Here is a 21,777-nt window from a genome sequence, read left to right on the forward strand (position 1 = left end):
GGTCGGGAAGATCCCCTGGAGAAGGAAATGGCAACCCACTCCAGTGTTCTTGCCTGGAAAACCCCATGGATGGAGGAGCCTGGTGGGCTACAGTTAATGGGGTTGTGAAGAGTCGGACCCGACTGAGTGAGAGGGTGTCTGAAATATGGACATAAAGGTAAGTTTGTATGACATTTTAAGAGATCAGTTTGCTCATTTCTGCCAACCCTCAAAACATGCAAACCCATGACCCAGCAATTCCTCTTCTGAGAATTTCTCTTCTAGGAAATACTTGTAAGAGGGCACACGCATATGTGTACGAGGAAACTCACCCAACAGTATTTGAAATAGCAAAAAGGAAAGGCATTAATCAGCTACCCAAAGAGGAACAGTTATGCAAATTGTGGAATCATCATAATTATCGACTGTTACACAGTTATTAAGAAGAATGAAGTAAATCTCTATATGTGGGCAGGGAATAATGTCCATGACATATTGCTGAATTAAAGAATCAACCTGCAGAATGGTGTGTATAGTATAAAGCATATGTGCAAATTGTGGGCGTGTGTGCTTGTGTGCTTAGCAGAATGCCCAGAAAGTAGAAGCCGGACTGTGAAGAGTGGTCATCCCGGTAGTGTGGCAGGGTGGGGTGGGGGGTGGGACAAGAAGGAGACACTGTCTTCTTATTTTATATGTTTCTATGTGGCTTGACTTTTAAAATGAGCATATATTACTTTGGCAATAAAACAAAGATTTTTTCATGCTTGCAACAAAAACGCTGATGTAATTTTAAACCACTTGGCAGTTTCTTTTAGGAGGAGGCTTTCTCTGCTCTGGGAATTGGACTAAACGTGCCTTGGTCTCAAAAGGAACTAGAAAAGGCGTTAATTCTATTAATTAATGCACCAGCAGATTCCGTCTCAGCAAAGGCTGTCTTAATGAGGTGCTGGGGCATCCATTGTTTATCTCACCAGCACCAGCGCAGAGCCCTGCTTGTCAGGCCATGTGAGAGATGGCCTTTCCGAGGGGGCCTGGCAGAGAAGCAAAGTAGCTCACAGACCCGCTCCTGGCTCCTGCCTCCCGGCTCCGTGGATGACCTCTGTGTCGTTTTCAAGACCCCAGCTCCTCCCCTCTCTGTCTCATGTCCCCTACACTTGGTGCAAGCCCAGAGTCCCGAAAAAGAGTCGTTCCAGCCTGGACCGCAGACCTCACTCCCACCCCTCCCTGTGGGCATCTGGGACTCGTCCCTCCGAGCGCCTCTCTCCCGGCCTTCGCCCCTTAACGCTGATGTGGGTGCTGGGGACCAGGGAACCGTTCCGTGTGAAGCCCACACACGTAGCTCCTGGTCCCGGAGTCGGGTCTCCGTAAGCCGACAGAGCGGTTCTCCTGCTTCCTGATTTTCGTTCTGCTTCCGCGTCGGTGCCCGGTTGCCCGGTTGCCCGGTTCCCCGGCGTGGCCCTCCCACGCCCCACGCCCGCTGTCCCGCTTTGCGGCCTTCCCGCCGGCAGCTGTCCGCGGTGCTGACCACAGGCGCGGCCCGCGCTCGGCCGCTGCGCACGCGTCCCGGGCGGGGCGCGCAGGACCCGCCGGCGCAGCCACTGCGCAGCCTCCCGCGCGGCTCCGGCCGGGCCTGCGCGCGGCGCCGGGAGACTCAGGCGGCCCCGGCTCCCGGCCGGCGCCCCTCGCCCCGCGTCCCCAGCCGGCCTCGCCGCGTCCTCCGGCCGCTTCCTCGGCCCGCCAGGCCTCGCCATGGCGCTCAACAATTTTCTCTTTGCGCAGTGCGTCTGCTACTTCCTGGCCTTTCTGTTCAGCTTCGTGGTGGTGGTGCCGCTGTCTGAGAACGGCCGCGACTTCCGCGGCCGCTGCCTGCTCTTCACCGAGGGCATGTGGCTGAACGCCAACCTGACGGTGCAGGAACGCGAGCGCTTCACCGTGCAGGAGTGGGGGCCGCCGGCCGCCTGCCGCTTCAGCCTGCTCGCCAGCCTGCTTTCTCTGCTGCTCGCCGCCGCTCACGCCTGGCGCACGCTCTTCTTCCTCTGCAAGGGACACGAGGGGTAAGTGGGGGAGGGGGTGTCTCACGGCTGCCCTTCACCGACAGACGCAACCCTCACCCCCGGCACGGCGCCCCTTCTGTGCCCACAGCTCCCCAAGGAGGAGCGCGAGCCCCTCCATCTCCCCACGGTTCCAGAGGCCTTAAAATATCAGTCAGGGCTCATCACTTCCAGGGAAACTGCCCTTTGTCTCCACGCAGAACCCAGGGGCCATGGCCGTCTCCGCACAAGGCCAGTGCTTCACTGGACAAGTGCGCGTCACCATCCACGTCCCCGCGGGCGCAAATGTTGCATCGTCATCTCTGAGCGGACTTGGGCCTGCTTCGCTGGCTCTGCGGGGCCCACACCCGTCAGCACCGCGGACAGCTCCCCGTCGGGTTGGGTGGTTGGGGAAGAACCGGGCAGGCAGAAGGCCCACCAGACTAACAGGGGACCCTCCCCGCGTCCCCATCCTCCTGGCAGAGGGAAGCTGGAGGGAAGCCCTCGAGGCCCACCGCCAGCACTCACACCTTGGCTGGGGGATGTGGGAGAGGGAGTGGCTGGCGAGTGAGGCCCCCGCTCGCTCCTGGCCTCTGTCTTCCTCTTCACCTTTCCCTGTCTTGGCTCTATTCTGTGAGAGAGGGGGATGTGGCTCCCTGGGGTGGGGGTCCTCAGTCAGTAACACTCCCCGGGCCTCCACACTTGTGGGACTCACTGTTTCCGCCCCCCCCCCCCCCCCCCCCCCCAACCCCGCACTCCCAGGCTGTGGATCGCCGCGTCCTGGAGTGGCCAGAGCTCCTGCACAGGAGGCCAGTCCTGCCTGTTGTCAGCCCTCACATCCACATGGAAGCTAAGCCTTCTCCCAACTCTGCCCCATCACCCCACCCATCATCTTCTGGCAGTTCTGAGTAGCTTTTCACTTCTTTTGGGGGGGAAGTAGGAGATGAGCAGAGGCCCCTGAGCACGCTCAGTTTTGGCTTTGGGGTGGAGAGAGGGGTGGAGAGATGACAGGAGGCTGCAAGCTGAAAAGGAACGGGGCGGCTGAGGCCGGGGGATCCCGACCCGGGAAGGTGTGAAGTCCCAGCAACCCACGTGTGTGAGCTTCTGGGGCTGCTGTAACAAAGCACCACAAACTGGGGGCTTAAAACGATTTATTCTCTCACAGTCCCGGAGGCCAAAAGCCCAAAATTAAGGAGTCGGCAGAGTTGGTTCCATCTGGGAAGAGAACCCTTTCCAGGCCTCTCCCTGGTGCCCAGTGGCCGCCTGCCACCCTGATGCCCCTTGGCTTGGGCCTCCACGACTCCAGTCTCTGTCCCCCTCTGCATGGGGCCTCCTCTCTGTCTCTTTCCTTCTTCTTAGAAGGACCCTAGTCACTGGACCTAGGGCCCACTCCAAGTCCAGGATGACCTCATCCTGAGATCTTGAACTTGGTGACGCCCACAAAGACCCTACTCCCCAGCGAAGTCTCACTCGGTTACTGCGGTGCCGACGTGGGCCGGTGCTGCAGAGGGTGCAGTTCAGCCCAGCACTCAGGCTCTGGGGTCTGCAGAAGCCACGTGTCAGCCGGGGGTCTCTCCGCGTGCTGCGGGCTGGGGGCTCTGTGGGGTGAGCCCAGGCCAGTCCTAGAGGGCACCTGCCCTGCTCACCCCGCTCTCAGCCTTCACAATGACTGTGTCCTGAGGAGACGTGTGAGGCGTCACTGGCACCCACATTGCCAAGCGCAGTGCCAGCCGGTCAGTGCCTCTGGCCCAGGTCGGGGCTGGAGGAGCAGCTCTGATTATGAGACGGGGTCTGAGGAAGAGAACGGGTGGCCAGCAGGTGGGGCAGGTGGAGGTCCCTTCAGTCTGTGCAGCTGAGGGCAGAGGGCACTGTCCAGGTGGGGGCCGTGGCTTGACCATCAGCTCACACCCATGGTTCCTGCTCATTTCTACAAGATAAGTGGCCTCAAGTTGTTCAGCGTCTACCCGGTGAGCGCATGTAAGTGGCTCTCTAGGTGGGGCTCAGCCCCTGTGGCTCTGAGCAATGTGAGATTTCAGAGAGACCACCAGAGGCTGGTGGAGAAGGGAATGGCAACCCACTTCAGTATTCTTGCCTGGAGAATTCCATGGACAGAGGAGCCTGGTGGGCTACAGTCCATAGGGTTGCAATAGAGTCAGAAAATGACTGAGCAACTGACAGACACACAACACACACACACACACACACACACACACACACCCCAGAGGCTGGGAGCAGGCAGGGTACAGAGAGCCCAGAGCCCGCGAGAAAGGAGTCCTGGTCACGCATGCTGCCCGCTTCACACAAGCTGGGCAGGAACTGGGGTCAGCTTCTATCCTTCACTGTCTCATAGATGGTGTCCGTCAGCTCTGTGAAACCAAGAGCATCCTCATTTTTTTTTCCAACTAACTTTTCTGGGGGTATAGTTTCTTTATAATGGTGTGTTAGTTTCTGCTATATAGCAACGTGAATCACGTATACATGTGTGAAAGTTGCTTAGTGGTGTCTGACTCTTTGGAACCCCATGGACTGGAGCCCGCTAGGCTTCTCTGCCCATGGAATTCTCCAGGCGAGAATACTGGAGGGGGACCCGTTTCCTCCTCCAGGGGATCCTCCCCACCCAGGGGTTGAATCTGGGTCTCCTAAATTGCAGGTTCTTTACCGTCTGAGCCGCCAGGGAACTGAATCACTCACACGCATATATCCCTTCTTTTGCTTCTTTAGATTTTTTACCATCCCTGTTTTAAAGACAGAAAACTGAGGCTTGGCGGTGTGTGTGCCTCCCCGCGCTCCTTCCTTGTGCCTGTCCCCTGAGGGCAGAGGGAGCCTGCACTCCTCTGAGTTGTCCTGGTTGGAGGAACATCTTGAGTCCTCTGCCACTTTGCATCAGTTCCAGGGGCTCGCCTGTGCGGCCGCCAGTGGCCTTGACCCTGGGGGCCAGGGCTGAGCCAGCCTTCTCCCCTCCAGGCACATCTGTTGCGGAACGTCCTTCTCGGCCAACAGGATCGTGGCCGCGTGGTGGCCCACCTGTGTCCACATGCCCCACCCTGTCTGTCACAGAACTCGGTTGGCAGTCGGTCAGCTGTGCTGCCATCTGTCTCGAGTGTCATTCTTCCATCTTAGCTCTGGTTGCAGGCCCTGGTCAAAGCTCTCGTGGAGGTCATGGCTGTCCATCCTAGGGGACCCTGGGCTGGCTGTACCCACGGTGGGCGCATGCCTTGTTCACCTCTGTGTGCTCAGGGCTGAGCATCGGGCATGGTGCCCAGAAGGCACTAAATTAGTGATTGTTGAGTGAATGACAGAAAGATTGCCGCCTCTTGACGTCTGCTGCTTCACGGCCACTCATGAGCCCAGATGCCTTTGCAGAGTCACCGTCTGGTCAAGGAGTCAGCCCCCTGGGATTGCTGTGTCTGGACCTGCCGTGGGCAGAATGTTCAGCTGTGGGCAGCCAGTTCTAGTACAGTTGGTCAAGCTGTACAGACCAGGGGAGCAGATCTGGGGTGGGTCAGGGAGAGCCAGGAGGCTGGGAGGGGTGGTAGAGAGAGCCGTGTGATGGACAAGGCCCTTGGGGCGTTGGTGGCCCCTGGAGTCCAGCCCACGGAGGACCCACTGCCCTGGTCAGACTCGGGTTTTTAAGAGGGGCCTAGCTGCTCAGGGTTCAGCGTGCACCTTAATCTCTTAAGAGACCAACTTCAGAGACACCAAGGAGGCCCACCAAGACCAAGGGTGGAATCCCACCCTTCGCTCTGTGTGAGGGGCTCGTGGTTGGGTCTCATGCTCATGGTCTTGACACGGTGTCCGTGGCGCCAGCTCCCTCCTCATGCAGAGTGTGTCTGCAAAGTGGGTGCCCCTGACTTGTGCCTGGGGGGTGTGAAGAGTCATGGGTGGAGGCCGCTTTTGTACAGGGGGAGTCACCCTGCTTGCTGCCTGGAGGGAGGGGTCCGTGGATCCGTGGCGCCTGTGTCTTCCTGGGGCGTTGCTGTGTCAGGGCCCTGGCTGAGCTGAGGGTGAGTCTCAGGCCCGGGGGCCCGGGCGGCCTTGTGCGTCCAGGTGGCCGTGGTTTGTGATTGATGGCTGGGGAGTTCTGGGTTAACACAACCCATCTGCCTGCCCACACGTGTCCCTCAGCCTGCACATCGCTCCCAGGGCTTACCAGGATAGCTGTCACCATGGAGACGGCACATCCAGGCAGGGCACCCTGGGAGGTGGCAGGAGGAAGGCGGAGTTAACCCTGTGAGTGCCAGGCTCCCATTCCTATACTGTGAACTCTGGGGGGCTGGGTGAGGCTCTCACACACCCAGTTCTTCAAAAGCCTGTAAAGCCTGGGACAGATGCCGAGGAAACTGGCAGAAAGTGAGGGAAGAGTCGGAGGCGGCTGTCGGCCGGCGGGACCCCAGCACGGACCCTTCTCTGTCTCGTGGGATGAAAATGAAAAAGTCGCTCAGTCCTGTCTGACTCTTTGTGACCCCGTGGACTCTACAGTCCATGGGATTCTCCAGGCCAGGATACTGGAGCGGGTAGCCATTCCCTTCTCCAGGGGATCTTCCCAACCCAGGGACTGAACCCAGGTCTCCAGCATTGCAGGCGGATTCTTTACCAGCTGAGACATAAGGGAAGCCCGTCTTGTGGGATGGAGACCCCCAAACTGCGTCCCTTTAATAGGGATGTGGCTGGAGTGTCTGGGGCTTCTGTCCCTCAGAGACTGTTGTAAGTCACCCTCAGAGGTGGGAAGGGGCAGCTTTCTGATGGGCCGGCTGTGTCTCAGGCCTGCTGTCCAGGGGTTCCCTGAAGGTGTCTGTCCACACAGAGGGTGAGGAGCCCGCCCAGGCTTGTAGGATTCAGTAGAGATTGTGGGGGGTGGATGATGGTTGGATCGTGTCCATCACCCCTTGGCCTCAGCCAACAGTCACCATGCTCAGGGACAGTAACTTTGATGTTTTCTTGGCTGAGGTCCCAGCTGATACCTTGTTTGATGAATGTGCTCTGTGAAGCCATATTTGGCCAATCATTCCACTCAGATTTGATGTCCTGAAAGCACTGATGTTCACGTGAAATCTGCAGCAGGTGGGAAGCGGGCTGGGGCTGCCGTCCCACCTGAGGGAGTTCCCTCTGCCCCCTGGCCCTTCTTGGCGGGACAGCCCTGTCCCCCCGCCCCCTGCAGCCTCAGCTGGGCCACCTGCTCTCCTGCAGGACTCTGGGTCTCTAGGGGGTGGTTTGGAGAAGACAGGATGCTCATGGGTGGCCAGGAGAGTCCAGAGGGTGGGAATTCCCCCCACGGCCCCTCGCTTGCCCCATGGGAGGGCAAATGCTGGCGCCGTCTGAGAGCATCTCAGTGGGGACCTGCCCGTGTGCACCCTGGAGAGGCCCTGGCCCCCCGCGCAGTGTAGCCCCGCCCTGAGTGAGCTCTGCCCTCTCGGCCCTGCCCCCAGGCCCCCCAGGCGCCCGCCCTGGTCACCCCTTGGCCTTTTAGGTTCCAGTGGGGAAATCAGAGCAGGGTCATGTGGCCCCCAGTGTGGGTGCCACTCAGCCGCGCTGATGGCCGTGTGGGTAAACGGCCTTGGTGGGTGCCCATGAGGGTGAGCCACCAGGAAAGGCGGTCTGGTCTGCCAGTGTGGCTGCGGGCCTCGATGCTTTGGAACCAGGTGGACTTGCATTTAAACAGAGGCCCTGTCTCTGCTATAAGATGGTCCCCACTCCTGGGCTTTGGGAGGATGGGCTGGGCAGCGGGGCTGTGGGATGAGGGAAGGGAAGGGCAGGGACCCTGCCTGGCCCCACCCGGTCCTCTGGGGCCCAGAGCCCAGCTGGGAACCTGAGGGCCGGGGGCCGCCCCCCACCGCCGCCTGGCCCTGCAGGGGTGCTGGGGGCCCAGGCAGGCCCGGTGACCGCCCCTCCCACTCTCGCTGCAGCTCCTTCCTCTGCGCCTTCCTGAACCTGCTGCTCAGCGCCTTCGTGGTCTTCCTGGTCTTCATCGCCAGCACCATCGTGAGCGTGGGCTTCACCATGTGGTGTGATGCCGTCACCGAGAAGGGCGCTGTGTCCCACAGGTGCACTCTGGGCCCCGCTGCGACTCCCCACCAACCGCTTCCTGCACGGACCCTCCCGTGCCGCCCATGGTCCCCCCTGGCCTGCTCACACCTGGCAGCCCCTCCGCTGGTCCGCACCCCCTTCCCAGTTCAGGGAGCCTGCAGCAGCGCCACACCGGAGCAGGTCCCCCAAGGACCCTGGGGGTGGGCTGGGGGTGGGGGTGGAGGTCCCGGAGGTCAGAGGTTCCAGCTTCCCCTCATCGCCAGCATGTGGTCGGATGCCGGGACCCCATGGGCTGGGCTCCAGGTCCTAGGAGGAAGATGAAGATGGAGTGAGCGGGGTGCGAGGGGCAGGACTGGGACTTTCTGGTCAGAGGGTTGGGGACAGAGGCCTCGGGCCAGGAAGGATGCTCTGGGTCCTGAGTGAGGGGCCGTCTCTGGCTTGGGGGCAGCCCCAAGTGGAGCATGGTGACTGCTGGACCCTGGCCTAGGGCTGCCCACTGCCCAGCCCTCAGGGCAGTATCCAGTGCCCCAGGACAGGGCTCTGGAAAGGCAGGGACCCTTGGGTCACCTCTTCCAGAGGCTCCAGATTCTTTCTCTAAGAAAAATCTGATCTGGAACTTGAACATATAAATCAACGAAAGAGCTGAAGTGAGAGGCAGGGGTGGGGGCACCTACCTGCTACCCTGCCCCTTCACCCTGGGGATCCCCAGTGCCGCTGCAGAAGCCTCGGGCGCACAACAGAGGAAGGTTTGACCACCCAGGGTGGGTGACTCCCTCAGGGTCCACAGCAGGGCAGCCCCTCTGTGTGTGGGGGTCTTACCCATGCTGAGCTGTGTGGGCTCTCCCTGCTGAGCCCCCAGCCACTTACCACCCCCTGCCCCCTGTCCCAAGCCCTCAGAGCAGGGACGGGCCCCTGGGTATGGCCTTGGGCTCCTCTGGAAAGGTACCCAGCGTTTCTTTACCCTCACAAACTCCATTTCCAGCCCTCAGCCTCACCCCCCAGCTCCTTCCAGGTGTGCCTGGGCCTCTGGGCCTCCCTCTCTCTGGGCACCAGGCTCCCATTCCTGTGTCCTGATGTTGGAGAGGCTACAGGTCCCTGAGCCCAGGCCTCATCCACTCCAGGCTTCGGAGGCCCAGCCCGGCCCAGCCTGTCCACATACAAGGAGACTGTGGAGGTCGCTAGGACTCTGAGTAGCGTCCGGCTGGTTGCCTCTGGGTTTGCTGGCCTGTGCTGCCCACCCCAGGCGGTTAAAGGGGTGCCCTCGGATGCCCATTAAACTCAAGCAGGGCTGCTGTGCAGCTCAGTCTGGGGACTGAGGGGTCAGAAGCTGCAGCCCATACCTTCTGCAGCCCCTGGTCCTACAGTGCCATGGGGCCATGGGGGGCAGGGCCAGGGGCTTCAGGGGAGTGATGGCCTGGGCTGGTATCCCCCACTGTTCAGGGTCAGATGGGATCAGATCTACAGTGTCCCTGCTCCACCGATGGGGCCCGGCAGCTCCCTGTCTGCCCCGCCTCGGGGACAGTGCCTCACCATCTGGGGGTGATGCTCTGCTGCCCGCCTGCTTGGCCCCCCCAGTGGTCACCGTCCTCTCCCGCGTCTTGCCGTTTTAGCTGTGAAGAGCTCCAGGGCATCGACTTGGAGCTGAACGTGGACAACTCTGCCTTCTATGATCAGTTTGCAATTGCCCAGGTAGGCAAGGCTGCCCGGGTGGGCGGGGCTGTTCAGGGGCGGGGCTTCTTGGGTAGGCAGGGCTGCCCGGGTGGGCGGGGCTTCTTGGGTAGGCAGGGCTGTCTGGGTGGGCGGGGCTTCCCGGGTTGGCGGGGCTGCCTGGGTACCAGGGAGGGGACCACTCTCGGCTGAGCGTTCACTGAGCGCACAGCCTCGCCCCATCCAGGAGGAAACAGACTCTTGGTTAAGGATGGTGTCATGGTAGAGGAGACAGTGAGCGCAGTGCTGGGGGAGCAGTCAGGAAGGCTTCCTGTAGGAGGGCTGGGTCTTGGAGCCAGAGGATTTTGTGTGGGTAGGGAGGAGTGAGGCGTGGCGCATCCTCGGAGGAGGGAACAGCCTGAACTAAGGGCAGAAGCGGGAGGCCTGGGGGGTGAGGGCTGGCTCTGTGCTGCTCATCTGAGCCTGCAGGCTGGGGCTCAGAGTCTGGATCCTGGTTCTGGCTCCACGTGGGCCCTCAGATAGATGCCTGAGGACCCACAGTGAAGCCCCAGCCGGAGCGGCTGGGGAAGGGTCTGAGGGAGGGGGTCCCTAGAGGGGATCCGGCTTTCCCATTTGGAGGAGCCCCTAGCCACTGTCTGGGGAACTCTGCTCTGCCAGTCCTGCCTCTGGATCAGCTTCGTCCCCTGCCCTCCAGGAGACCATGGGTCAGTCTAGGGACCCCGTCTGCTGGACACAAGCGTGTCGGGACGTGCAGTCAGAGAGGGCCTGTCCCTCAACATCCGCGCCTGACCCTGATGATGACCCTGATGGCAGGGCTGGTGGGGTGCCTGGGCAGGTGGGTTCTTCCGGCTCCGGGCAGGTCCCGCCAGCCTCCGGGTCCACTTCTGGTCCCGCATTGGCCAGTGGCCAGCCTGAGGATCCTTTCCATAGTGAGGAGCCCTCTGGGGTGGAGGTTGGGGGGCTGGACGTCAGTGGGTCCAGCTGAGATGAGCCGAGCCTGCCAGAGACCCCTTCATGTAAATTTAGTGGGAAACGCTCCCGCCCGAGTTTGTGCTGGTTAGATAAGGAAGGTGCAGGCTGAGTGATGACAGACACCTTCCACTGAGCCAGTTTAATTGCGCCTCGAGCCTGGTTCTGATTAAATTGTTTCCCCTCCAACTGTTTGGAAACAGCAGATAAAGGTCAATTTGTTCCAGTGATTGGAAGAGGCTCCCTTACAGAAGAAATGAGCTCTGCTTGGAGCCGAACCGGCCAGTACCCGCCCCCTGCCCCGGGGGCCCCACCGGGACGCGAGGATGGGCAGTGTTCCCGAGGCAGGGGCGTGGCTTGGGGCCAAGGGCTACCAGACACTGGGGGTGACGCCCCCATCCTGTCTGGCCCTGGGGGGTGGGCAGGTGCCCCCGGCAGTGTCCCTTGGACCTGGCTGGCCCCCTGACGCGCTCTCCGCCCCTGCAGTTCGGCCTCTGGGCCTCGTGGCTGGCCTGGCTGGCCGTCACCGTCTTGGCCTTCCTGAGAGTCTACCACAACTACCGCCAGGAGGACCTGCTGGACAATCTGGTCCACGAGAAGGAGCTGCTGCTGGCCCGGCCCGCCCCCCGCGCCGCCTTCCAGGATGAGAAGAGCGCCGTCATCTAGGCCTGGCCGGCCCCCAACCTGGGCTGGGGGGCCCGTGCTGCCCTGGGCCTCGGCCCTGGCTCTGCCCAGCCCCCACGCCTTGCATGCCTCCCCTCGGCTCTGTGTGCAGTGCTGAGCGACCCCCTCACTGGGCGCCCAGTTCCCACCCCGGACTGCCCTGGCAGCCAGCGGGGGTGGGGCTGCCCTCAGCCCCCAGGCTCCATGCAGGGGCCTCCGCCCATCCTGGGGTAAGCCTTGCGGAGGCCCCCGGCCAGTGGGCTTGCTGTGGTCACGCCTCCCCGCGGGCCTCGGCTGGACGCCATCCGTGTGACCTCCTTCCAGGTCCCATGGCAGCAACCTGTGACCTCGGTGTGACCCCAGCAGCCCGAGATGGCCACACGTCACTCTCATCACCTGCTCCTGAACCGTGCGGAGGAGCCCGCCACCCGTGGGCCAAGCGCCGCGTGTGGGAAGGAGCGCCTCGCCCAGGCGGCCCCCAGGGCTAAGAGCCCCCGACTCCGGCTCCAGAGCCCCTGGGAAAGCACAGAGTGGTGGGTCAGCCTGGAGTCAGGCCGCAGCGGTGGCGCGGGCTCCCTGGGGGCCTGGCCTGGGGAGGCCCCAGGGGCCCCCCTGTGGGCTGGGCCTGTGCTTGTGGGGTGGAGACGTGGGCTCTGGATGTGGGAGTGACGTCTTGCAGGGGAGAGGGGCCAGGTGCACTGAAGGTGTGTGAGTGCATGTGAGGCGCGTGAGGGTGTGGACGTGTGTGTGCTGTGAGTGCACGTGGCCAGTGTGTGCGAGCGTGCATGAGTGTGCACGTGAGCCTGCATGGCGAGGTGTGAGCGTGTTGTGTGTACACATGAGCGTGCCCGTGGACAAGTGTGTGTGCAAGCGTGTGTGCAAGCGTGTGTGACCAGAGCAGGCAGCTGTCTGCACCCCCATCCCCAGGGCCCCCGTGCCCCAGAGGAGGGGCCGCTTTCCCATCTCAGGGGGCCCTGAGGGTGCATCCCGCCCCCGTGGCGGCAGGCGGAGGAGCTGGGGGGGACCCGGGGCCCGGGATTTGGTGCTGAGCCGCCTGGGGCTGCCTGGCTGTGGACGCCGCTCCGGACTCCCGGCTCAGGAGGCAGGTCTGGCCTGCGTGCTGGTTTGCAGTGGCTCCATCTCCCTGAAAGGAGGGGCCCGGGGCATCCAGAGGGTGCGGATCTGGGCCTGGGTCTAGGGGCCCCCTGCGGCAGGCAGCCTGGCCCTGGGAAGCAAGGTGCACGTCACCTGTCATGATGTGCTCAGCTGGCACCTTTTGGGAGGGGGGCTTGGGGCGCAGGTGATGGAGGCTCCTGGCATCTCAGATGCTCTGGCCCTTGGCCTGGCAGGGCTTCTGGCCAGGGGAGCAGGGACCTTGGGGCGGGGTTCTGACAGAGCCTGAGGCCCTCAGGGGGATCTGCCTGCCCGTCCACTGGTGCCTGAGAGCTCCTGGTCTGTTCTCCGCAGAAGGGGGTGGCTCTGCCTTGCCCCCCAGCAGGCGGTAGCCATCTGGGCCCTGGAGGGCGGAGCAGGCCCTGGATGTGGGCTTCTGGACCGGAGGCGCTGCTGCAGGTGTGGGTGTGCCCGGGCACTTGTGGGTGGCCTGGAGCCGGTCTGGGCAGCCCTTCGGTCAGACCAGCAGAGACCTGTGTCCACTTACAGGGCCACGTGCAGAGCAGGACGGTCACTGACACACAGGCTGTCCTGGGCCAGCTGCACTGGCACCCCCAGACTTCCCATCCTGGGGGCTCCCGGGAAAGGCATGGCTGGCCTTGGGGAGGGTGTGCTGGGACAGGAGCCGGTGGCCTCGCAGTGGGCCGGGAAAGGCCCCCTGGGGCTGGAGGGGCCAGCCCTGTCCTGGGGCCCCTGAGGACGGTCTGCCCTGTCGCTTCCTCAATGCCTGCTTCTCCCCAGTGCTGTTTGATAATGGACATCCTATTTTAAGTCTACTCCAGCTTAACTGAAAGTGAAGGTTCTTCAGTGCAAATGTATTTATTTCTCAAGTCAAAATAAAAACAAAAATACCCGAGCCTCTGATGTGGAGGAAGGATTAGGTGTCTCTTTATCCATCTTTTCTGCCTCTTCAGTTTGCCTTTCTTTCTATTGTTCTGTCTGCTTTCAATTGAAGACTGAAAACACTGCCTTCTGTGTTTGCTCCTGGAGTTTCCCAGACTTGCTGGGAACCGGGAGCACCCCTCACCCCCGGCGGCTGCAGCCTCCATCTGCACGTTTCCTCGTGGGCTCTGTTCTGTCTGCTTCCCGTCACTGCTCGGGTGTGAGGATGGATTTCGTGTTTTAGAATTCTCAGCGTTCTCGGGTGCACCTTGAGCGATACTTTCCCAAAAGCAGCGGGGGTCCAGGTCTTGCAGACCCGCCAGAGCTGAGCGGGTCTTTGCAGAAGCCCTGAGCTGAGAGCGGTGGGCCTTGAGGAGGGGTGTCGGGGAAGCTGGACACCCCCGAGTGCTCCCCTCACGACGGGCTCAGGGCTGGTGGGGCTGAGCCCCGTGGGTTCAGGTCTGCCACTTTGCCTGCCCGTCCTCTTCAGGGGGTGGGTGGGCACAGGGGGCGGCGGGTGTCCGTGAGGTTGGCAGCTGTGATGCTGGAGGGTCCCCAAGGGCCACTGCCCCTGGAGGCGGGCCTCTGTCTGCTGGGCTCCCGGCTCAGGGCTCCCTGAGTTCTGAAGCCTGAAGGGACCCTGGAGATGGGTGCCCCGGCCCCTGAAGCCCCAGGGGGCCGGCTCACACGGCACCCCGACCTCTGCAGCGGCTGCCGAAGTGAATCCACAGCAAGTTGGTCCCAACTTCCCTCCTTGGGGCCGATGTCTCCGGGAGGAAAGAGGTGGCAGTGTTTCAACAGAAAACCGGTGTCTCCCCACTTAACCCATGGGGGCAGACGGCAGGAGCCCAGGCAGCGTGGGGACGCCCGTCTTCAGGCTGTGGGGGGCTTCTCCCCCGGTGGGGCCTCCCTGCTTTGCTCAGGCCCCTCTCCCTCCCTGCATCTGAGGGGGCCCAGGGTCTGTCTCCGCAGGGCCCCCTCAGTCTGGCTGCGTGGGCTACGTGGTCACAGGGCTCCCGGGCTCCACATAGCCCACGCGGGGCCGTTGGGACCCAGGCCCAGACGGCCGCATCCCGAGGGCGGCGACCCTGCCTCTCAGCCCTCCCGTCCCCTCTGCCTCCCCCAGGCCAGCAGCTTCGGAGGTGCCAGGTGGCGCACATGCCCTGGACAAGTGGGGCTCCCCAGGCCGGGGGCCCAGCGCTGGTGGCAGATAAGCTGGGGTGCCGGGCCCCCCTCACGTGACTGCAGGAGAGAGTGCACCCCGAGCCACCTCTCCCGGTTTTGGGGTCTGGGCTGCAGGTCCCCAAGCAGCAAAGCCGTTTTCTTTCCTTCTCTGGGTGCCCTGGAAAGAGGGAGGGTGCCCCCGGCTCCTGGGGCTACAAACAGATGCTTCTAGGCCCAGCCCAAGGTCACCGAGAGTTCCTGCCGGGGTGAGGAGGCGCCTGAAGGGTAGCCCTAGGGGCTGGAACCTGTGGGTGCCCGGGTTTCAGTGGTGACATTCTCGTTTGAAGAAGACCTCCCAGTGGATGCCCCTGGGCCCTGGGGGGCAAGCGTCGCCGTCAGAGCTGCAGCAGGCAGCGCCAGCAGTCCAGGGCAGCCAGCCGCAGGCGCAGGAGGGTGGCGAGGAGCCGGGCACGGAGGTCCTCCAGGGCCCCGGCCATGGGCCCGGCCCGGCTGCAGCACACGCCCAGCACCAGCGCCAGCAGGACGCAGGTCGTCAGCCGCAGGAGCAGGGAGCTGCCGCGGGGCCGTGGCCGACTGGGCGCTGGGGGCCGAGGGGGGAGGTTAGCAGGCCTGACCCTGGCCCCGGCGGGGACCCCGCGGGCGCCCCTCCTCCCACCGGCAAGGGCCGGTGCCGACACTGCAGGGCTCCCCCAGGGGCTGGCACCTCAGTGACCCTTAAGGTCCCTGGTGGGGCTGGGTCTCCCTGTCCCTCTCCGGCCAGTGGGCTCCTTGCAACGGGGGCCTGCTGCGGGCACCCCGCCCTGCGCCCTCCCGCGGGGGGCAGTGAGGGGCAGAGGGCGGCCCTGGGGAGCTGCTGAGGGCGGGGCCCTGCCAGGGTCCGGGGTGCTGGAGCCGTGGGGGCGGGGCCGCTGGGGGTCGAGGGTGAAGGCTCTGAACTTACCCTGCGCAGCGGCGGTGGGCTCCCTGCAGGCGATGTCTGGGGAGGAGAGTGAGAGTGGGCTTGGGCGGGGAGGGGCCTCCCCTCTCAGAAGGTGAGCCCACTCCACCAGCCAGGCTCCCCCAGGGCTTCCCCCATCAGTAGCCCTCCTGAGGACCCTGAGTCTGACCAGGTCAGACAGAGCTCCCCGCTTTGCCGATGGAGACGAGCTCCTGCAGGTCCTGACCTGGCCGGGTGGTCCACCCCCTGGCTGGCCTCTCTGCCAGTGCCCCCGGGGTCCCACCCAGCCTCTTAGGCTTCAGGTTTCAGCTTCCAGATGCTGGGAGCCTCCTGGGGGTCCCGGGGGAGGGGTGTGTGTGGAGTCTGCAGGGGTCCTGGGGCAAGGGTGGCCGGACGCCTGGCCTCCTATCCATCCTGCTCGGCTCACTGGAGGCCCCAGGCCGATGCTGACCAGGCCCGGACTCCCCATCTGAGGGTCTCTGCTTTCGGGTGTCGGGAGCTCCTGGAGGTGGGGCCGATCTGGGAGGGAGGGGCAGCTGAGTGTTGGGGCAGGGGCCCTGCTGGAGGCCTCTCCCGCTGTTTACCACCGGCCTTCACAGGAGGCGCTGACATGTGTCGGGGCGGCGAGCTGCACTCACAGCTCGGCAGGACTCGGAGTCCCGTCCTTAGGGGCCGTGGCAGCAGAAACTAAGATGCCCCCACCCCCGCCAGGTCCCTGCCTTTGTGTGGTCCCCGCTTCTTAGCGTGGGGGCCTGTGACGCGCTTCCACCAGCAGGACACAGTACTGGGGCCAGGGTCCCACAGCTCCGACAGGAATCCCCATGGGGCACCGAGTCAAGAGACGGGGTCGTGGGTGGGCCTGGCCCCATCGGACGAGCTCTCCGGGCAGAGGGTCTGGAGGTCAGGGAGAGGCTCCGCTGCTGCCCTTGGAGGTGGAGCTTGGAGGACGTGAATTCTGTAATAACCCCTGTGTGCTTGCACCAGGGACCTGGGCCCCGGGTGAGGCCCAGTGCTGGCTGACTCCCTGAGGGCCACCTCCCTGAGGGAGGGCTGCCGTGGCTGTGCCCGGGGCCCTGACCCACAGGGCTGCTGAGATCATCAGCGCGGGTTGCTGAAGCGGCTGAGTCTGTGGTATTTGTCACGAGGCATCGCTAGCTGACACAGGACTGTGGCCCATGGGCAGGGCTGGAGTAGGAGTGAGCAGTGAAGGGTGGGGGGCAGGGAGGAGCTTCGGGATGCGGGAGGGAAGAGTGGGTGGGCGCGGGGAGCCCTGCCCTCTGGCCTTTCCTCAAGAAGACAGGGATGGCCCAGGCGGCTCTGGTTCTAGTTTTCTTGTCGGTTGTGGTTTTCTTGACGGCCACTCAGTCCTGACCGGCCCCACGGGCCTGGGTTTTATGTGAGGACAGGGCCATGACTGCGGTCCCCGCCGCGGCCCTCCACGAGGTCCCGGGCGATGGCCCCCCGCCCGCCCCACTGCGGCCCGCTCGCCTCCTCTCTTACAGTGGACGGCCACCTCCAGGGGCTCTCGGAACCGCACGTGCCTCGTGGTCCTCCGCGGCTCATCCCCACGGCCACAGCGCTCCTGCGAGCTTCGTCTCAGGATTGAGGCGGGGCCCTTGCTGCCCTCCTGGAGGGTGGGAAGTAGAGGGAAGCGAGCAGAAGTGAGTCCCTCCCTTCTGGCCCCCCGGAGGCTGGAGAAGACAGGCAGCCTCGCCAGAGCGTCTGCTGCTTCCTCTGGGCTTTGGCAGGGGGACCCCTGGGCGGGCGGGGGGCCAGGCCTGCTGGGTCTCCCAACCCGGCCCTCTCCCCCTGGGGTTCCTGGGGCAGAGACCACCCCCTCCCTCTCTGCTTCTTCTCCCCGCCGGCCACGGAGGCCCAGCCCTTGGACCCGGTGCACGGGGCCCTGGGTCCCCCAAGACCAGTGCCTGCCCCGGGCCCTGCCGCACCCTCCCCGCCCTGGGTGTTGGTGAGCCTGGAGCTGCCTCCTCATTCTTTCTTGTCTGATGTTGAGTCTCTGGCTGGGAGTCGGGGCTCAAGGCGTGCGCTGCAGTCTTCATTTACTGGGACATGGTCCTGAGATAAGCACAGACGTTATTTATTACCCAGGGTGCACGCATAGGAATAAAATAAAAGTGGGGGAGATTCTTTCCAGAAGCTGAGCTGGCATCCCCCGGCCCCTCAGCCGCCCTTCGACCTGCTCCCGGCGAGGAGGAGCCTTGCTTGCTCAGAACCGCGTGGTCAGCGTCCTCCCCTGCTGCCATCTGCTGAACCATCGGCTTTACTGGCTGCGTAATATTCCGCAGGGCTGACCCTGTGATTGACGACTGCACTCCTTCATTAGTGGTGATGTTCGGGAGGTTTGCATTTGACTGTTGCCACTTGCAATTTTTTTGAGGCCACAGATAAGACTGCAGTAAACATCACTGCTGCTTCCTTCCTGGGGATGCTCCAGGCTGAAAGCCGGCATCCAGGGCTGGGCTTCAGCAGGGCTTCGTGTGGGCTGGGAAAGGCTTCTCTGGGGTTCATGGGGGCTGGAGCTGCTGGGCCCACCCCTCAGGCCCACCCAGACTCTGTTTTTCCCTCTGTCTTTTTGTCGCTCCCTCTCTTTCTCCCCGGTTTTTAGATTGCTCATGTACTAAGTGTAAGGTGGTACTGCCCCCTCTGGGAGCCTCTGAGTGCGGTCTGTCTAGCGTGAATTTTCTTTCACGTCCTTTGAAGGGTCCTTGACTTTTGAGGCCTCCCTCAGTCCTGTGCGGGTGAAGCCGGGCAGCCCCAGGCCTGCTTTGAACCTGTACAGCAAAGTGGGTGCCAGGGGTGTGGCCAGGCCCTCTGTGCCCCGTCCCCATGGATAACAAGAGCGGGGTGGCGTGGGAGCTTCTCCCCTCCCATCCCCAGCCCCAGGCTCTGCAGGGGCCCTACTCTGGAGTCCTGGGTGGGCCTTCCTGCTCCCTCTCTACGGGGGCAGGTGTTCGTGCTTTATGAGGGGTGTCCGGGCTTCCAGCCATCCTCCAAGGACCCCGCCCCCAAGGGTGGAGGTGGGGCTGAGTGAGGTGGGAGCTGCCGGGTCAGGGAGGGGTGCCGGGGGCACCTGGTCTGGGGAAGGGCTCTCTCCATCTGCGAGATAACAGCCCGGCCATTCAGTTATTTCAAAAAGGAGCAATTTTCTCCTGTCTCAGCGTCAGGCTTTTTATTGCAAACAGGGTCACGGGGGTGGGAGGGGTGGGGGGGGAGGCTTGCTCTTGCAGAGGACCTGGGGGGCCAGGGCTCTGCCCGTGGCCCAGCGGTTGAACCCCTACTGGGGTTCCCAGGGCCCTGCCCCCAGGCCGGGGGTGGTGGGATGTGTGAATGTGTGCACACTTGTGTGAGCACTTTGGTGAGTGTGCACGTGTGGATGCCCGTAGATGCACACGTGTAAGTGCTGTGCGCACACGTGTGTGTATGTGGGTGCACACGTGTTCCTGCATGTGTTGGGCAAGAGTGTGTGCACAGCTGTGCGTGACCATGTTCACTTGTGTGTGTGAGTGCACACGTATGTGGAGCATGTGTGAGGACGAGTGTCAGTGCACGTGCCTTCTGTCTGTGCACACACGTGCCAGTGTGCATGTGTGAGTGTGTGAGTGTGCCTGTACACGTGCGTGTGCCCGTGACTGGCTGTGAACGTCCAATGCGGTGAGTATCCCTGGCAGCTCCAAGCCTCCGGGGCAGGCAGCCTTACTCAGCTCCATCCTGTGCCGCCTGCGACCTTGTGTGACCTTGGCAAGCCCCTTAACCTCTCGGAGCCTCCCGTTCCTCAGCTGGAAACACCCCACAGCTCTGGTTCGAGTGAGACTGGCATCTCTTGCGAGGGTGCAGGGGTGACCAGGACCCGCCTGGGCTCACAGCCAGTCAGCCTGGGTCAGCTCTCAGGGAGAGGGAGCGACCATGCCCAGCACGGAGCCTATGTGTACGGGGAGCTCCCTGCAGGGTCCCCTGCCCGCCGTCTCTCAGGAGCCCCAGGCCCCTCTTGCTCCCATCGGAATTCAGCCGCACCTGCAGCCTCGTCCAGGCTCCAGCTTCTGTTAAAGGATCCCCTGGCCCCTCCCCAGCGGGGAGGCCCCCAGGACTGGCCTGAGTGCTGGGCTCCGCCCTTCTTAGGCTCAGTGGCCTCGGTCAAGCCGAGGGGCTGGACCTCAGTTTCCCCCCGCAGGAACTCAGAGGAAGGCGTGGCTCTGGTCTGCCCAGCGGGTAAGACTACTCTGGGCCCTGCCTCCCACCTGCCCGCAGGCCCCTGTCCTCCCCGGGGTGGACACCCTGTGTGGGGGCGGGCAGGCCTCGGGGCCTCCGGCAGGGACAGCATGTAACATGAGTGTCCTCCTCCGAGGCCGCCTTGTGACAGGCGGGCGATAAGGGTGGAAAATAGCTCTGGGCCTGCAGAGTGTCACCCGCTCCTCCGCCCCTTGTCGGGGCAGGCATGGCCTGTTAGGCCACTGCCTGGGGGGGACCCTGTCCTTCCCTGGGCTGGAGACCTGCCCTGGGCACCCCCAGAGCTCCTGGTCCAGTCCTGGGGGCCCTGAGGGGGCCAAGCGAGGCTCCTCAAGGTTCTGCCTGCTTCCCAGGAGAAGGGGTCTGGCCAGGGTTGTACCCCCAGGATCCCCACCCCCCGATGGCCTGCAGGCTCTGGCCCAGCACTCTCCCTCTGTGACCTGACACCTTCAGGAGCTGGCGACAGTATCCACAGCAGTCCCCCGACCTGCCTGCTCCCCAGCCTCTGGGGGTGCAGGGTGGGCTGGTCTGGCCAGTTCTCATCTGGTTCAAGGCCTTGGACAACGCCGAGCCCCGGGCCCCGGCCCCCTGGCGTCTGACCCTGCTCCACCGGGCTCCTGCCTCCTGCAGGCCAGGCGGTCTGCACCCTGTGTCTGTCCCCAACCCTGCCCCTGGCCTGCTGGCCTCTGTCCTCATCGGGGGCCCTTCCTCAGCTCTGATCCCACCGTTGCTCCATCCCCCTCCAAGCCTCCCTGTGTCTGGGTGCTTGCGGGGCCCTGGGCTCAGGCGATGGCCACGCTGGGCAGGTCCTGCAGCCCTCAGGGGCCCTGAGCCCGAGCTGGCAGGGCCTCAGCCGGCCTTCCTGCTGTCCTGTTCCTCGGGACACTGCCTCCAAGGGTGCCCAGCCAGCGGAGGCGGGAGAGCCAAGCCAGCCAGGACCCCAGCCCGGAGGCTGAGCTCATGCATCCCCCAGCTCACACATCGTGTACACGTACACACAGCACACAAGTCATACACACGCCACACACACATGTACACACACACACACTATGTACACACACACGCCACACACATGTACACACACACACGCCACACACACATGTACACACACACACACTATGTACACACACACGCCACACACATGTACACACACATGCACTGTGTGTACACACACACGTACACACACATACCTCCACACTCACACACTATATACACATACACACAGCAGACACACTCATATATACCACACACATGTACACACCACACCCATATACACACACATGTACACACATATACCTACATACTCACACACTATATACACCCCCACACACACCCCACACACATGTACACATTCACACATACCTAGACACACACACACACCCCTCCATTCTCACACACCATACATACCACACACACACACACACTCAGACACACGCATACCACACACACCATACACCACACACGTGTGTACACCATACATATACACGTAACACAGCACACACAAGTCACACACGTGTCTCCACACTCGCTGACATGCACGCACTCATGCCTGCTGCCTGGCTCACCTGGGCTCCTGGCTGCCGCACCCGAGGCAAGCTTGCCCACCTGCACCCACAGTCCACTGGCGATCAGAGCCTCTGGCAGAGAGGGAACCGGAGCTGGGGCAGCTTGCGAGCAGCCGAGAAGCTTCTCTTACACTACGGGGTGGCGGCTTCAGTGGCCCTCTGGACGGCCCTGCTGGAGGAGGCTGTCGCTGTGGGGCCGGTGGCCGGGTGGCGTTTGACCCCCGCCCAGAGTGGCGGGCTGAATTCAGGGGCCTGACCCCACGGGCTGTGCCTTTTCTGAGCTGGGGAAGGAGACAGAGGCTGTGGATGCCCCTGCACCAGCTCGCTGCAGGCGGGTGGGAGTAGGGAGGCCGGCTGGCCAGCGTCCCTGGCAGCTCTCAGCCTGGCAGCTCCCCAGATAGCACCGTTTCTGAATTGAGCTGGGGGAGGACTCCTGGGAGCCCCGTGGGCTGGTCTCACT

The 21,777-nt window shown here is 63.1% G+C and overlaps 2 protein-coding genes across 3 annotated transcripts; one reads left to right on the forward strand and one right to left on the reverse strand.

Moving 5' to 3' along the window:
• The first annotated feature begins 1,596 nt into the window (after positions 1-1,596).
• Positions 1,597-13,419, forward strand: TMEM179 (transmembrane protein 179). The gene is made up of 4 exons (XM_040256821.1): positions 1,597-2,033; positions 7,913-8,050; positions 9,644-9,722; positions 11,157-13,419. Exons 1-4 carry the CDS (start codon positions 1,729-1,731, stop codon positions 11,334-11,336), a joined length of 702 nt encoding a protein of 233 aa, XP_040112755.1. The 5' UTR covers positions 1,597-1,728; the 3' UTR covers positions 11,337-13,419.
• A 1,439-nt stretch (positions 13,420-14,858) lies between these two features.
• Positions 14,859-21,657, reverse strand: CUNH14orf180 (chromosome unknown C14orf180 homolog). Of its 2 annotated transcripts, XM_040256822.1 has the most exons (5): positions 21,318-21,657; positions 17,457-17,583; positions 17,011-17,137; positions 15,514-15,549; positions 14,859-15,153 (listed from the first exon to the last, which is right to left on the reverse strand). In XM_040256822.1, exons 2-5 carry the CDS (start codon positions 17,565-17,567, stop codon positions 14,948-14,950), a joined length of 480 nt encoding a protein of 159 aa, XP_040112756.1. In that variant the 5' UTR covers positions 17,568-17,583; positions 21,318-21,657; the 3' UTR covers positions 14,859-14,947. The 2 variants fall into 2 exon arrangements, with proteins under 2 accessions (XP_040112756.1, XP_040112758.1); XM_040256824.1 differs by lacking the exon at positions 21,318-21,657 and having other exon boundaries at positions 17,457-18,341.
• Between the last annotated feature and the right edge of the window lie 120 nt (positions 21,658-21,777).

The sequence above is a fragment of the Oryx dammah genome, unplaced genomic scaffold (assembly GCF_014754425.2).
Source record: "Oryx dammah isolate SB20612 unplaced genomic scaffold, SCBI_Odam_1.1 HiC_scaffold_16, whole genome shotgun sequence".
In the NCBI taxonomy this organism is placed as follows: Eukaryota; Metazoa; Chordata; class Mammalia; order Artiodactyla; family Bovidae; genus Oryx; species Oryx dammah.